Source organism: Ochotona princeps, chromosome 2, assembly GCF_030435755.1.
Source record: "Ochotona princeps isolate mOchPri1 chromosome 2, mOchPri1.hap1, whole genome shotgun sequence".
Lineage (NCBI taxonomy): Eukaryota > Metazoa > Chordata > Mammalia > Lagomorpha > Ochotonidae > Ochotona > Ochotona princeps.
The window spans coordinates 44030279-44045613 of NC_080833.1; the positions used below are offsets into that span (position 1 = coordinate 44030279).

The window sequence follows — 15335 nt, forward strand, 5'->3', positions numbered from 1 at the left end:
ACCAGTGGCCAGGACCCAGTACGGTGGCCTAGTGGCTGAAGTCCTTGCTTTGAATGTGCCAGGATCCCATATGGGCACCATATGCCAGACACTGCATGGGAGCACCTAGGGATGGGCTACCCCTAGTTCTACTGCTTTCTTGTAAGGTAGCTTCCGTCTCCCAGTAGCCAGTCCCTATTGCTGAGATCTGTCACAATGTTTGTCTCAGGACTGAGGTGTCCTGGTCAGGCTGCGGGGACACTGAGCACATGGCTGCCAGTTGCTTACACTCCAGGGCACATTAATTTCCCACAGCCTTTTTTGGGGGGGAAGGGGACTGGCTGCTCATTGCAAGCAGGTGCCCAGAATTAGGAAGGGGAGGAGGAAGCCAGGGAGGTCAGGCCTGTGGGGAACTCCAGCTCTGGGGGGTACTGTGGGGTGGATGACCTTCAGCTTGGGACTGGGGCCTGCTTTAAGCAGCGGCAGGTTGGGCTGCTGCCTGCCGTAGGCATCTCACAGCGATGTAGCTGCTCCATGTTCCACTTCCCATGCAGCTCCCTGCTGATGCACCTGGAAAAGCAATGAAAGATGAGCCAAGTACTTGGGCCCCTGACACCCATGCGGGAGACCAGGATGAAGCTCCAGGCTCCCTGGCCCAGCCACAGCCAAGGTAATCCTTTTGGGGGAAATGAACCAGTGAATAAAAAAATCTCTTCCTCTCCATCTCTCTTTCTCTGTAAGTCTGCCTTTCAAATTAAAAAATAAACCTGAAAACAAGGATGCTTGAGACCTGAAATATTTAGGATGTGGGGTTTTGGGCGGTGGGGATATTCTGGAATATGTTCTGAGAATGGAACCCAAGAATAAATGCAATTTCAACTGTTTCACATGCACCTTACACACGTGTCCCGCAGGTGACTTTATAGGGTGTCTTCAATAGCTGCACATGAGACCAAACTTCATGGTGTATGGAATTTTCCATAGTGGTAGCATGTTAGCTCTCAAAAAGTTTTGAATTTGGAGGCATTTTGGATTTGGGGACTGTGTGTGCTCAGTCTATATTATAAGCCCCACTTTTCAGAGGGGGGAAACGGAGGCACAGGTAGGTCACCGCATCAGGTGCACACTGTCCCATGTCAGAGAAGCCAAGACCCCTGCATGACAGGCCCCTTCCCCAGGAGGGTCTGTTCTGTACATGTTTTACTGCAGTCCTGCTGTTCCCCGTTCTGGCTGGGCACTGCCTCCAGGATGCAGTCTCAGCTGCACTAACACTTCTTGCTGCCCCCCTGGCCCGAGCCCCGTGCCCCCAGGAAGTGCCCTGACTGCCTCAGTGTCCGCCCCTATAGAGTAGGGCCAGCAGCTGCTGCCGCTCAGGGCTCCCTTCAGGGAATTGCCATATTTGCAAGTGCTGTGCCCACAGCTACCATCCAGGGAATGTGGGCTTCCACACAAGAGCCGCAGCAGCCACGCCCCCCTGAAAGCCCACGGTTTTTTGGGATTCTTCAGTGCTAGCCCTGGGATCCCTGCTCACAGCCAGTGGCTACAGACCTATGCGCGGCTGCCAGTTGTGGGGCCAGCCATTTAGCCTGCTCAGTCCCGCTCTAGGCAAATGAGGTGATGTCAAAGCCTTGGCTGGGGTCCAGCCCCAGTGACCTCCCCATGTCCCTCCCCTGGGTCCGGGCTTTCTCTCTCTTTCACAATACACACACACACACACACACACACACATACACACACATACTGCAGGCCAGCCGGGCCTGGAGGGAAGGTGACAAGGTGAGGAGGAAAGGGAGGTGGGTGTGCCCAGGACCACTGAAGCGTGCCTTCTCCAGCCCCTGTTGAGCCGGGGGACCCAGGCCTGGAGTTGGGACCTGGGGTGTCTGGGTTGCCTTGGACTTGGATGTCCTGGTTTGCAGCGGGTCAGAGCTCCACCTCCCCCTGTGTGGCATCTACACAGCCTGTGTCTGCTCTGCGGGGGTGCGCAGGCCAGGCCCAGGCCAGCAGCCATGGCTGAGGAGAAGACCTTCCGCATCGGCTTTATCATGCTGGGACTTTTCCTGCTGGCCCTCGGCACCTTCCTCATGAGCCACGACCGGCCTCAAGTCTACGGCACTTTCTACGCCATGGGCGGTGTCATGGTGATCGGGGGTGTCATCTGGAGCATGTGCCAGTGCTACCCAAAGGTGAGCAGTTGGGAGGAGCTGGGGACCCAGGGCAACTGGCGCCTGGCTGGGGGCACCGGGGACCAAGGGGGCTGGTGGCTACGTCTCTATTCCTGGAATCAGTCCTGCCTCCTTCAATAGTCTTTTCATTCTTTCCATTTTCACTCCCTGGTTTCTTTTCTCTGCTCTCCTGGCCACCCGTTTATGTATCTACCTAGGCATCCAGCCAGCCACCCATAGATCAACCTGTGCATCCACCTATCCATCTCTTCATCCACTCATCTATCCACCTGCCCATCCACCCACTCATCCATCCATCCATCCATCCATCCACCCACCCAGACATCACTTCGCATGAGGTAGATCTGGGCCCCTGAGTATGAAGATCCAGGGAAACACAACCACACTCTGCATGCTTGCAACACAAGTTCCCGGGTGCTTACCACTGCTGGGCGTTCCCATGTTCACGTGCAAGTGCCTCAGTCACATCCCGAGCCTTTGGGCCCCTTCACTGCACAGTGAAGAAGCCTGAGGCTTTTGAAGCGAAGGTCCCATCGCTCTGTCCTCTGGAGTCTTGCTGTGCCCTTCGCTTTGTAATTGGGCGATGGGAAGAGCACTGGTTTGGGAGTCCTGCATTCTAGTCCTGGTCCTCTTCCAAGTCCCTCTGTGTGACTTGCATCTTTCTGGCCTTTCATTTTTTCACCTGCAAAATGGGAGGTCAAGCTCCTCTGTTGCACAGCCTTTTGTGAGGATCAGAGAAGAGACGACGTAGGGGAAGACCCGCAAGCCGTAGAGTGTGCTGTTGGGATGATGGGCTGCCGCTGGGACTGTTACCAATCTCCCAGCAGCCTGAGGAATGGAGGTGTCGAGAGCTGGAATCCCAGAGAGGTTGGATGATCCTTCCAAGCTCCCACAGCTGGTCAGAGCCACACCAAGACCAGGAGAGAAACATCGATTCTAATTTGGCCTCTGTCTCTAAATTTCCCCGGGAACCTTGTCCAAGCCCCCTTGGCTCAGTGAGCCCTCATTTCCTCATCTGGCCCCCAGGGCCTCCAGATGTGGGCCCCAGTCTACTGCTCCCAGCTGGGTGGCTGTACTCTAGGAGGAGGGAGGAGACTCCAGGTCAGTCCAGGCTCTTGTTCCCCTAGCCCTGCCCCCTCCAAGGGCCAGTCCAGGCTGTTGGCAAGTCCCGAGCTGGGGCGGCCTAGGCTGGTTTGTAGTCATTCACAAGCAGTTTACAGTCAACTCCATGTGTGCAATGCCCCGAACAGAGGTCACCTCGGGAAGAGGGCCTGGGGCCCGCCATGTCACCCATGCTACCTTGTGTCTTGGGAAAGGACAGGGCTGGGGATGAGGGTAGGAGATGGGCCAGCCTTCTGCCCACTCCTCCCTGTACCCACAGGGGCTCTGATGTGGTGGCCGTGACCGCAGTGGCTGTGGGAGTGAGGCAGGCCAGCGGGCAGAGCGGGCCTATTGCTGAGAATTAATGAGTAACTGTTGACAGCTTCACATGCTGCTGGGCACGCAGTGTGGGGCTGGGGATGTGAAGAATGGGGCACATGGTTTCCCGTGCAACAGGCCCAGCCTCAAGGCCCTCCCGTCACACCCATCTCTGTGACCTTGGTTCAGGGACTACCTGCCCTCCCACCCCGCTCCACTGCCTCCCTCCCTGAGCCATGCACAGGTTCTTGTGCGTGTGTGTCAGGGACAGGGCAGGGGAGGGAGGCTGGCACTGTGCCTGGCACATAGCAGGTATAGAGGTTACATTCTCAGGCCAGGTATCAGAAGTGGTGTGTGTATGCTCAGGTGCATGGGCTGGGGTAACTGCGTATGTGGGTGTATCTAGGGGATCCAGCCTTGTGAGAACCGGCACAGATTGGCTCCTGTGAGGGAAGGATGGAGGAAGGGAGTGGTAACCCAGGTCAGGGTCTTGGGACCAGGGCCGTGATGGCCTTTTGTGCCAGCCCCTCTCCCTGCTCTCAGGGCCTGCCCAGGGCAGCTTTGGTAAATGGAAAGTTTCTGGATTGGAAAGAAACAGAAAGCAATGAGAGTGGGGCCAGCCCACACCAACAGGAGGGCAGCTGACCCTGCTTTGGAGGAGCTGGAAGTCCGGGGCGGGGAAACCATCTTCTGCCTTGTGGGGAGCAAGGAGGCTTCCCAGAGATTGATGAGCTGGGCCTTGAAGGTTAAGTAGAAGTTCACCAGGTGGAGAGGATGGGCAGAGGAAGTGCATGGCCCAAGCCATGTGCTGCAGGATAAGGCAAATGGAATGATCAGGCCGCCGAAGGGTGGGGGAGGGAGGTGAGAGTCAGGGCTCAGCTCTGGGAATGCCAGGCTCAGGAAGGTAGACCCGGATGACGGACAAGAGAAGGGCGTGCCCACTTTGCTGCTTGAGGGTGACCAACTGGTGTTGGGAAGTGGACAGTCCCGAGGCAGTGGGTGCCAATGGTGCAAGTGGGAGGGGCTGGTTTGGGCTGTGAGGTCACGGCCAGGCCATCACATGCCGGGTGCCTGCTGCGGCTGAGGAAGTGCTCTTGTTGGCTTCCAAGCAGAGCTGTGGGGATCCTGCAGTCCGCTGGCCTGCAGGACCATGGGGGAAATCTACTGAAGAGGTGTTCGGGAATGTGAAGCTTGTGGGCTGAGATGGGCAGGAGAAGAGGGAGGAGCATCAGGGAGGGCAGGGCCGCCCCTGTCTGACATCAGCCTCTTTTCGGGATACCCTGATTCCTGGCTCTTGCCTGCTCTGCCGGAGCCTGGGACCCTGTGTAAGCCCCACCCCCCCGCCTTAGCTCCCTCCCTTTGGGGATCATGCAGTGTTCTGCAGAAACACATGTCAGACCAGGCCTGTCCTGCTGAGAACTCTGCCAGGGCTCCCCAGTGCAGCCACATCCAGGCTGAACTCCTTAGCTCAGGCTCTGGGCATTTCTGCACTTTGATTCCTAATGATGCTGGTGATGATGATGGCGAAGAGAGTGCTGAGCCCCTTCCTGGTGCTGAGCCCTGGGCAGGCCCTACCAGCCCCGGGGAACTGGGGAACCAGGAGGCCCAGCATGTGTGGAGAAGCTTGTCCATGCTCCAGGGAAACAGCTCCCAGGCTTGTGGGAGCAGTTGTAGAGGCCACCTCCCTCCATCCTACAGATTACCTTTGTCCCCGCCGACTCTGACTTCCAAGGCATTGTGTCCCCGAAGGCCCTGGGTCTGCTGGAGAACGGACTTGCTGCAGAGAGGAGGTAGGTGGCCAGCGTCTCCCCGTGCCTCTCCTCCCCCTGGCCTGGGTCCTGGCTGGGCCTCCCTCTCCCAAGATCTCAGAGCACACAGTGACAACACAGTGAGTCCCAGATGCCACCATTGCCGCAAACAGCAGGAGCTCCTGAGGTTGTGCCACCTAAACCCAGCTGGATTTCGGGAGGCTGCTGACCTCCCTGCCTTGTCTGGGGAGTGGGGATACTAGCAGTAATCCTCTCGAGTTTTAGGAAAAGTCAGCCAGTTAGTATATGCCAAGTGCTGATGAGAGGTCCTGGAACACAGTACATCTTCTAGAAGTATTTCCCATTGCAAGGAGGTGCCCCTAACGTGCCAGAGACTGGGCAGGACCTGGGCAGCTGCTGTCTCTCCATGGAGTGGGCAGTGTTGACCCCTCATACAGATGTGGAGACTGAGGCTGAGAGATGTACAGATGAAAGCTCCGAGCCTCTTGGGAGGCCGGAGCTGGCCACACTTTGCTTCCCCCTCTGGGGTGCAAAGGCCTGGCTGTGGACACAGGTGAGAGTTCCCACCCAGGATTGGAGCTGGGAGCCACTGGTATCCTGGGCAGTGCCCTGAGCTCAGAAGCTGGGCTGTAGGCCCAAGGTCTGCTCCAGGAACCTGGGGCTAGCCAAGGTCCCTCTGGGAATGAAGTGAGTGCACAGACACTGGGTGGTGTGGGGTGATGGAAGCAGGGGAAGTAAGGGGAGCTTGGGTGAGGGTCCCACACCTTGGGGCTGTTCTGGTGGGGACTAGAGAGCTGACAGCCCAGCAGGCAGGCTGTGGCAATGTGCTGCGGATGTGGCCTCATCTGTGACATGGCCCGTTCTGCCTCCAAGCTTTAGCTCCCCAGGCACAGTCTTTACCTGGGTTAACTTAGGACTGGGCGGGCCCAAACTCTGCCTCTTAACCTAGCTCATGGGGCCTCAGCCTCCTCATTTGCGAAACCGGTCCAGTGAAACCTTCAAGGCTTCTCACAAGTGAGGGGGAGTCCACATGCCCCAAGCAGACAGGGGCAGGGAGAACCCTGGTGCCTGGTGAGTGAGAGGGTCTCCCTTGTTGGCCAGTCCCCAGGCCCCCTATGTTAGGCTGTGGGAGGAAGCTGCGTACGACCAGACCCTGCCAGACTTCAGCCACATCCAGATGAAGGCCCAGGCCTACCGTGAGGACCCGCGCCCCCTGCTGGCCTCGGAGCCGGGGCAGCCCAAGCCTGGAAGCAGCCGTGCAGGAGACACTCAGGCCTGGGTGGAGGCGCCCATCGTTGTCCACAGAGCCCCGGATGAAAAGGAGGGAACTCTGCTCCCCAGCCAGAGCAGGCCCGGGTGAGTGCGCTAAGTGCAAGCGAAAGCAGTGTGGCTCCTGGGTAACACAGGAGAGGGAGAGGGTGACTGACAGGGAGGAAGGGGGGCAGAGCGGGATGTGGGACCCTTTGAGGCAGCAGGTATGGCAGAGGAATGAGTCTGGGTTCGGGGGTCCCAAGGACCACAGGTTCAAACACCTGCTGTATAACCCTGGCAAGCTTCTTTCCTCGCCTGAGTCTGTTTCCCCGTGTGGGGATAGTCCCTGTCGTCACCTGGGGTCCTTGTGGACACTGGGCAATGCAGGTGAAGGCCCGACCTGAAGGAGGCTGTGGCTTTCTGAATGCCTGCTGTAGGAAGTGTGGGCCAGGAGCCGGAAGCCCTGAGTTCGCATCCTGCCCCCGGCATTGGCCTGCTGTGTAACCCTGGGCATCCCTGGCCTCTTCTGTTTGCAAACTGAACTCCTGGTTCACCCATTTCACCTAGTCAGTCCTTCAACATTACTGGCGCCTAAACATGCACCAGGCCTTGGCTGGCCTCCACCCTTGAGGAGTTCCCAGTCTGATGGGGGAGGCCAACCAGGGGCCAGAAGGACACTCCAGTGTGCCTGGGGGAGTGGGCGATCAGAGGAGGAGACAGACTGGCGACACGCAGGAGGGACCTGGGCTGGGTAGCGACCTAGCAGGAGGCCTGTTTCTCACACACCTGCTGGGTGCTGGGCAGCAAGCCGAGCACTCTGCATGGAGCCATGTCATGGAACCTCAGGCACAGACACAGTGGTGAATGCTATTGTTCTCAGAGACAAGTGAGACTCTGAGAGGTGAACTGTCCCAGCCCAGGCCTTGCAGACGGTGGCTGGGACGAGGACCTGGGCAGTCTGACTCAGAGCTACCTTTGCCCTTGCTGTTTTTGCCCTCTCCTCTGCAGTCCCCCGATCTGTCCCCATGGCCCTGCACCCCTGGCCTCCTTCCAAGATGACCTAGATGTGGGCTCCAGCGCAGGCAGCAGCCCCAGGCCCTCTTGGCCCAACAGGGAGGAGCCTCCACCACCACCACCACCACCACTGGAGCCCTGGGCTGGCCTGAGCCCACCCGACGGCTTCCACGACTTTGCCCTGATCGACGAGACACCCACGTCATCACCTTGGTTGGAGGAGGTGCCCCTGCCCAGCCAGTGGCCACACAGCCTGAAGAGGAGGGAAGATGAGAAGGTAGCTTTGGATGCAGGTGCCAAGGAACCTGAGCAGGAAGAAGAGGACTTGTACTATGGGCTGCCTGATGGCCCCGGAGACCCCCTCCCAGACAAGGAGCTAGGTTTTGAGCCTGACACGCAGGGCTGAGATGCAGTTGCTCCTGGGCTCCCAGCCTGGCCCCGCTGCGGAGCCCTCGGCTTGCTTATCTCTAGGATGGGGCCAACCGGATATTCAAAAGACAGTGTAGGTCATGTACCTAGAGCCCCGGGAAGCCGTTGATGGGGAGGGGCAGGGTGCTGCTGTGTCGGGGCTGGATGCGGGGAGGAGGCAGGGAGAGCACAGCTCTTCTGTGTTTTTGGTTTCCTTCGGCAAACCTCTGAAGGTAAAATAGGATCTACTGAGAAGATCCACAGCCACAGAAGCCCTCCAAAGCTTTCTTGGCCTCCCCCAACACTGGCCTTGGATAGGGACCCCCTTGGTGCTGCTCTTGGGCCCCTGATCCTGGGTGAGACCCCTCAGGGTTCCCATTCCTGTCCTGATAGCAACCCGTCCTTATGCGTGGACCAGGCCCCTCCTCACTGCCCAGGCCCCTCTGTGGCCCTAGTGTTCCTACCATGGCTGACCATGCCCCCTACCCTGATCAGCCCCACCTTGGTTTCACTACCTCTACCCCACGTACCCGTGCCTGCCCTTGCCCCTACTGTTCCCTGCCTGGACAACCGAGGCTACCTCCTTGGAAAGCCTTTCCTGATCCCACTGCCCTCCTGGACCAAGCTGTGCCTGCTGGGGGACCTGGCCAGAATCGGGGGTGGCTGGGGATGTGCACAATTCTGCCAGGAGCTGGGACACATTGGTGGATGATGTATTTCACAGGGCAGAGGTGGGGGTCTTCAAAACCAAGGGAGGGAGATGCCCCCCCAGGCTGGGCCAGAAGCCCCCATGTCTGGAACACACAGGAGGAGTGATGCAGGCACAGGTGTTGTGGCCGCCTGAGGGCCTGGTCACGGACGAGATGAGGGGTGGCATGTTATCTGTGCTCTGCTGGCCAAGGCAGGGACGCCTCTGACCCACATCACAGAGAAGCCTGCACCCGTGGCCAAAATAAAAAACAAATAAATCACAGCTTCAGTGTCTAAGGAGGTCACTGTTCACCTGCTGATCCTTTCCTATAAAATGGCCCATCTCCCTTGGGGAAAGAATGAAGGTGGCACCATAGCCAACCAGCATGGCGGGCCCTCTGGGCAAAGTGGACTGGAGTGTGACCATGTGACCAGCCAGGTGGCACTGGGTCTCCACCGTGGCCCCACCCAATGTGGTCTACAGATATGGGACAGGGACTGCCGGTTCACCTGGCCCCAGAGGGGAGGGCGGGGTCCTCAGGTGGCTGAGGGCAGAAGAAGGGAATGACGCCCTCTCCCCCCAACACACACACGTGCACACTGTGATTACCTGGGGTAATCACAGTTTATATCCCCACCCCTGTCCCGGCTTAGCACTGAGTAGGGCACCCTGGCCCTCGCAACGCAGCCCCGATACACGTGAAGGTCTGAATGCTCCCTTACTACCTGTTCTGCTATCTATGCACCTGTGTCCTTGTGCACAGGTGCAAGGGGTGGCTCCCGCGGCTGCGCTCTCCTGCTCAGATCTTTCTTGCCCAGCTGTCTTCTTCAGAGTCTGCCATGGGGACAGCGGGGGTGTGGGTGGGCACGGACACTGCTGTGGACTTTGATTACAATAAGTCCAAAAGCTTGCTCTAAATGTAAACACAGCATCCCTGGGTGCTCAGGAGGGTCCTCAGGGGTGGGTGTACCTGAGAGGGGCCAAGGAGTCACCCAGGAATGACAAGCTGGGATGCCAGCTATGTAGCAGGTGGAAATGCCTGCTCCTGTTTGCCCTCCTGGCAGGTCAGAGGGACGTGGGGAGGTTGCTGTCTTGGGGAGGCGCAGGCTCTGTAGGCATGGCCTCTGCCCGTAGTCGGGAAGGGGTGAGTCGGGGAAGCTGCGGTCCTGGGCTAGGGAGCTTGAGCTCTGCCAGCTGCTCGCGGTGGTCCAGGAACAGGGCAGCTCCCTCTGGGCTCCTGTCCTTTCCTCTACACACAAGACTGCACTGTTGCCCTCCCCCTTGATACTGCGCGTCAGGTGTCCCCCTGCCCAGAATCTCATCTGGTCCTCCCATCCAGCACTCCTGAGGAAAATCTACTGACTTCACCCAGCAAATGAGGATTCTGAAGCTCAGGCAAGGAGGCAGGAAGACTCAGATTTGCCCTCAGCCTCAGCCAACTCTTCGCTTGTGACCTCAGACAAGTCACAGCCCCCTCGGAATCCCAGTGACCTCAACATGCACATTTTTGTAGAGGAAGGAGAATAACTTGGACTGTCATGAAGAACTGGCACATGACAGCTGTGTGAATGATGGCCCAACCTTCCTGCCCATTCTGGGAGCCGGTTTCCTCACCTCTGCATGGCGGTCAGCTCTGCTATTCTTATAGACCAAGCAGCCAGGGTCAAGCATGATGGCTCGATTGGCTAATCCTCCATCTTGCCGGTGCCGGGATCCCATATGGGGGCTGGTTCTAATTCCCGGTGGCCCTGCTTCCCTTCCAATTCCTTGCTTGTGACCTGGGAAAGCAGTATAGGACGGCCCAAAGCCTCGGGACTCTGCACCCACGTGGGAGACCTCGAAGAAAGTTCTGGCTCCAGGCTTTGGATCAACACAGCTCCGGCTGTTGCGGCCACTTGGGGAGTGAATTGACAGATGGAGGATTTTCCTCTCTGTCTCTCCTTCTCTATGTATATCTGATTTTCCAATAAAAATAAATAAGTTAAAAAAAAAATAAAAGCATGTGTACAGAGGGGACACTGGTGACAGAAGTCTGGCTGGAGTGCCCTGCCCTGGGAAACGGCTTCTCCTACCTCTGGCCCTGTGCGGATGCCAGGTTGGGACTGAAGCCAGGAGGAGTCAGTGTCCTGGACTCCTCCTGCTGGGCACAAGCACAGCAGAGTGAGGTCTGAAATCCTGTGGCAGGGCCTGGCACTCATCTCCGACATATCAGAGCCTGGCCAAGGCACTGCCTGGTGCTGAGATCCTGCGCAAGGAGGCAGGGGTGGGCCTGAGTGACTCACAGAGTCCCCAGGTCATATGATGGGCCTTCTGGAAAATTCTGCAGATGGTGACAGTGGTGAGCCACCTGTCCTTCCTCCCCAGGGCACCCAGAGGCGAGCAGCCCTTGGCTGAAGGATGGCTGAGCCAGGGCCAGCTCCGGCCGCCTGGGCACGGGCCTGTGGGCAGGAGGGTAGGATTCCATTCACCCACTCATCTGTTCAGTCGTTCATGGGGTCCTGTATTTGTTCTAGCAGCGAGCATTCTCTAATCTTGTGCTCCTCCTTGGCTGGGGACAAAGCCAGCCCCTGCCCCCGGGGGATGACTGCAGGATGAAGAGTTCTGACCAGCCAGCAGGATCAGGACCGAGGAGATGGAAGCCCAGCGAGGGGTTGGGGACCGCCAGGGCGTCTCAGGGAGGCAGTTCCCATCAAACCCTGTCCTGAGAGGGTCACCAGGGAAGAAACCCAAGGAGGGACAGCCCAGACCAAGGTGGGGGGAGTCCAGCGTCACCCACCATGTTTCAGGATTGATTCAGAGTAGAGGGGGGTTAGGAAGAGGTTAAGAAATCAGACAGGGAGAGGCGAGCCGAGGGCTGCGGGAGAGGACGTCTAGCTCGGATCCCGAACCCAGTCCGCCATGTGCCCATGGCTCATGGCGGGCTGGGCCCGGACATGCCTGGGTGCGGCCTGCTTCCTTCTGGGGTGAGTACGCCGAGGGGGGAGGCCTCCGTGACTGGGCATGTCCGGGACCCACCCAACACCCTCATTGGGTGGTGGGTGAACGGGATTGGGGAGGGGCGCAACCTCGGGCCTGCAGGATTTAACTTCCGGCTGCCAGAGGCGAGCCGAGGGCTGCGGGAGAGGACGTCTAGCTCGGATCCCGAACCCAGTCCGCCATGTGCCCATGGCTCATGGCGGGCTGGGCCAGGGCGGCCAGTGTGCCATTTGGCGCCAGGCTGTGCCTACTGGCCGCCCGGCCGGGGAGCTCTGGGGTATTGGACATCTGAATCGCTGCTGAGATAGCTCTAGAGTGACCCCACTGTTTCTGGGATCTGAGTCAATCCTAAAGATTCCCAATGCCAGTAACTCTTCCTTTGAAGAACTTCCAATCCCTTAACAATGCTGAGCTTTGAACACCTATCAAGTAAAAGATAAGCTCCGGCTTGTGTAGCAGGCTGGCACCTAATGGTCCTCGGAGCAACCACGTGCAGGTGTGTGATTTACAGCTAGGAACGGTCCCAATCTGGGAAGCCACAGCTGGGATGAGGTTCCCACCAAGGGGTGTATGTGCTGGAATGGGGGCTGCGTTCTATCTAGGAAACAGTTGCAGTCACCCGAGGCACTAGTGTGGGCTGGGATTGGATGCACCAGGCCGGTTCAGATCCCAGCACCATCTGGTGTTATGGAGAGACAGGGTAGATGTGGGACTGACTAGGCTGGGTCTCAATCCCCTTCTGAGCCATGTGTGAGCTGTATGTGGGTATGGACGAGCCATGGCTGGGCTGAAACATCCAACAACAAGAGTCAGAATGGGGTGAAAGCCAGCCAGGAAAAGCCACTGTTCCTGCTAGGACAGGAGGTGAACTGAGTAGGGTTGGCTCAAGAACCCCCTGGCAAGCGCAAAATCTGGCATTGGGAGGGGTTCTGATGGAGGAGCCTGGGCAACTCCTCTGGCAGGACACAGTCCCTGCAGGTAAGCGCGAGAAGCATGATTGGAAACAGCCCAGAATAGGCCATGGAAAGTTTCCCACTGGCATGCATTCGGCATGGGTCAGGAGCAGGCCAGGCTGAATCAGTTCATGTCATCCTCTGGCAAATCCGATCACCAGAACAGAGTGTGGAATGGGCCGGGTTTGGTTGCGACAAAACCAGTACACATTCTGGAACGCCAGGGCGTGGTTGCCTGTACTGGATATGAATGCAACACCCATCCAGCACACGTGAGATCCAGGAAGGGAGGGGCAGAGCTGGCGGGGGGGTTAAGGGGCTGGTCCCCTCGCTGGACAACCACTCCCACTGGAGAGTGTTGGCTGGGATAGAGACAGACACGACTAAGCAAGGCTACAACACCTGTGCGCTGCATGTGGACAAGATCAGGGCCACAGCATCAGCTGGCAGAAGCTGGCACTGGGGACTAATTCTGTCGAGTCAAATCACAGGACCACCTAAAGAGTGCATAAACCGGGACAGAGAGACCTGGGAGGGAAAAAGTGGGTTCCCCCTTCTTGGGTCACTATTCCCGTGGGAGGGCATGAAAACTAGGACGGGGGCTGGGATGGCTAGACAGAGGCACTCAACAACATCTGTGAGGGCTGGATGGTTGAGTTGGTTAGATAGAACTAAGCTTTAATACCCATTGACAAGTACCAGAGCCAAATGGGATGGGGGACAGACTGGTCTTCTGCTACACAAATTGGCAAACCAGGGTAGGGGGCAGGCTTGGTGGGGGTTATTGTGGGTCGCCCCGACTAGGCTGCAGCTCCCACTGGTTGATGTAAGGGCCGAACCAGACTGGACTGCAACACCCATTGGTTCCAGTGCAACTCAGGACTGAAAACAGAACCAACACAGCAATTGCAACCACCAGCTGATCAGGGTGATGGACTGTGCCGGGCCCTGTGCTTGCTAGAACATACAAGAATCTGGTCTGGGAATACCTCAAAGTATCTTTGGAGATCTCCCCACTTGAACTGCTGGACTCAGAATTCTAACCAAGAAAAGACAGAAGACAGAATAGGACAATCATTCATCTCAGCTACATGTTGGCAGCGAAATATGGGACAAATGGAGACTTCATGATGGACCATATCAATCAGTGGACCACCTCATCGAGCGAAACTGGCAGTGACTCATAACTGGAGAACTATTAACTCCACTTGAGCACATATCTCAGAGCATGCCCCACATATGGGACTTGGGGTGGGCGGGAAACCGGGTGGGGCTTCTCCCTCAATATCCCCTTTTACCTCAGATACATGATGGAAACAATATGGACATAATAGCATTGCCCACCTCCCTATCCCCCTGAACCTTTTTTTTTTTTTTTTTCCTTCTCTTTCTTGATTTTCCTTCAACTATAGTTAACTATGTAAAGATTGTCAACAACAATACAATAAAATGGATTATATATAAAAAAAAAAAAAAAAAAAAAAAAAAAGAAATCAGACAGGGAAGAAGAGACTGTGGGTCTGTCAGAGAGACTCAGGGGCACAAATGACAGGCATGTATTTCACATACATCGCCGCCAGGTGGCACCAAAGACAGCGGTGCGCAGAGCTGTGGACTGTGGAGGAGAGCCCTGAGCGGGGCCCCGTGGCAGAGTGTGGGGCCAGAAAGGGCTTCTGAGTCCCAAGAAGCATTCACCGTGGGGACAGAATCAAAACGACCAGGTGGCAGCTGGATCTGTCCCCTCTGGGTGCCTGTCCCCAGGAGGCACATGCTGCAACCACAATTACACATTTCCTGAGACTTTCTGCAGTGGGCTTCTGCAGCCCCATGCAAGCTGGGGCTCTCCTGTGTCCACCCCCGTGTCCTCGGTGCCCAGGGCACTGCTGTGGGTGGAAGTGGCTGTAAGGGAGTAACCAGTAACCAAGCCACTCCGAGGTGCAGGAGGATGTCCCCAGGGCGCAGGAAGCACAGAGCCGATTGTAGGATCCCACACTCATTGCTGCCAGCCTCAACTCCCTCTCCTTGGCTTTTCTCAGGAGAAACCATGTTCACTCAGCCCACATCCCCTGACTGACCCAAAGCCAAGTCCCACACTCTGTTCTCAGCTTCTAGAAATGGCCTTGCACCCAGTCTTGGCCAATGAGGTCTAAAGAGAATCCACTGGAGATACTTCTGGAAAACTTTCTACTTGCCTAGGTAGAATGCAGAAGGAGTTGTCTTTACTGGCTTTGAAATGGGCGGTAGTGACTGGAGCTGCCACTGCATTTGACAGCCACTAGGACAATTTCTAGAACATCACAGAGATGCTGGGCCTAGAATTGTTGTTTTAGTAAATCATGGCAAGCCACCCTCAGTAGTCTAGCTAGGTGATAGAAATTCCCCTGCATGTGTCGAAGCTACTGTCTCCAGTTGAATGTAGTGTGCAATAGTGACAGAGACTGAGCAAACAGGAAAAGAAAAGTTGACATAAGTGAGTATCTGATAGCTTTATCTTGCAAACTTGTTACAATAAGCACGTCAACCATGGTCAGAAATATAACCTTTTACCTTCAGAAAATAAACAATGATGCCAGTTCTTTGTTGTAGCTGTTAGGAGTGGGGTGGGGGGAGAGACAGAGAGGGATGGAGAGGTTTTCCATCCTCTGGTTCACTTCCCAAATGGCTGCAACAAGCTGAGCTGGACCAGTCCAAA

At 56.9% G+C, this 15335-nt stretch overlaps 1 protein-coding gene across 1 annotated transcript; it reads left to right on the top strand.

Moving 5' to 3' along the window:
• The first annotated feature begins 1985 nt into the window (after positions 1-1985).
• BSND (barttin CLCNK type accessory subunit beta) lies at positions 1986-8021 on the top strand. The gene is made up of 4 exons (XM_058660866.1): positions 1986-2162; positions 5280-5371; positions 6452-6700; positions 7610-8021. The coding sequence occupies exons 1-4, from the start codon at positions 1986-1988 to the stop codon at positions 8019-8021; spliced, it is 930 nt and encodes a 309-aa protein (XP_058516849.1).
• Positions 8022-15335: the final 7314 nt, after the last annotated feature.

Bases quoted from the DNA above. Each gene is read 5' to 3' on its own strand.
- BSND (XM_058660866.1), top strand. From the start codon at position 1,986: ATGGCTGAGGAGAAGACCTTCCGCATCGGCTTTATCATGCTGGGACTT. The intron at 2,163-5,279 runs GTGAGCAGTTGG...TCCATCCTACAG, and splicing joins TGTGCCAGTGCTACCCAAAG to ATTACCTTTGTCCCCGCCGA. The intron at 5,372-6,451 runs GTAGGTGGCCAG...CTTGTTGGCCAG, and splicing joins GGACTTGCTGCAGAGAGGAG to TCCCCAGGCCCCCTATGTTA.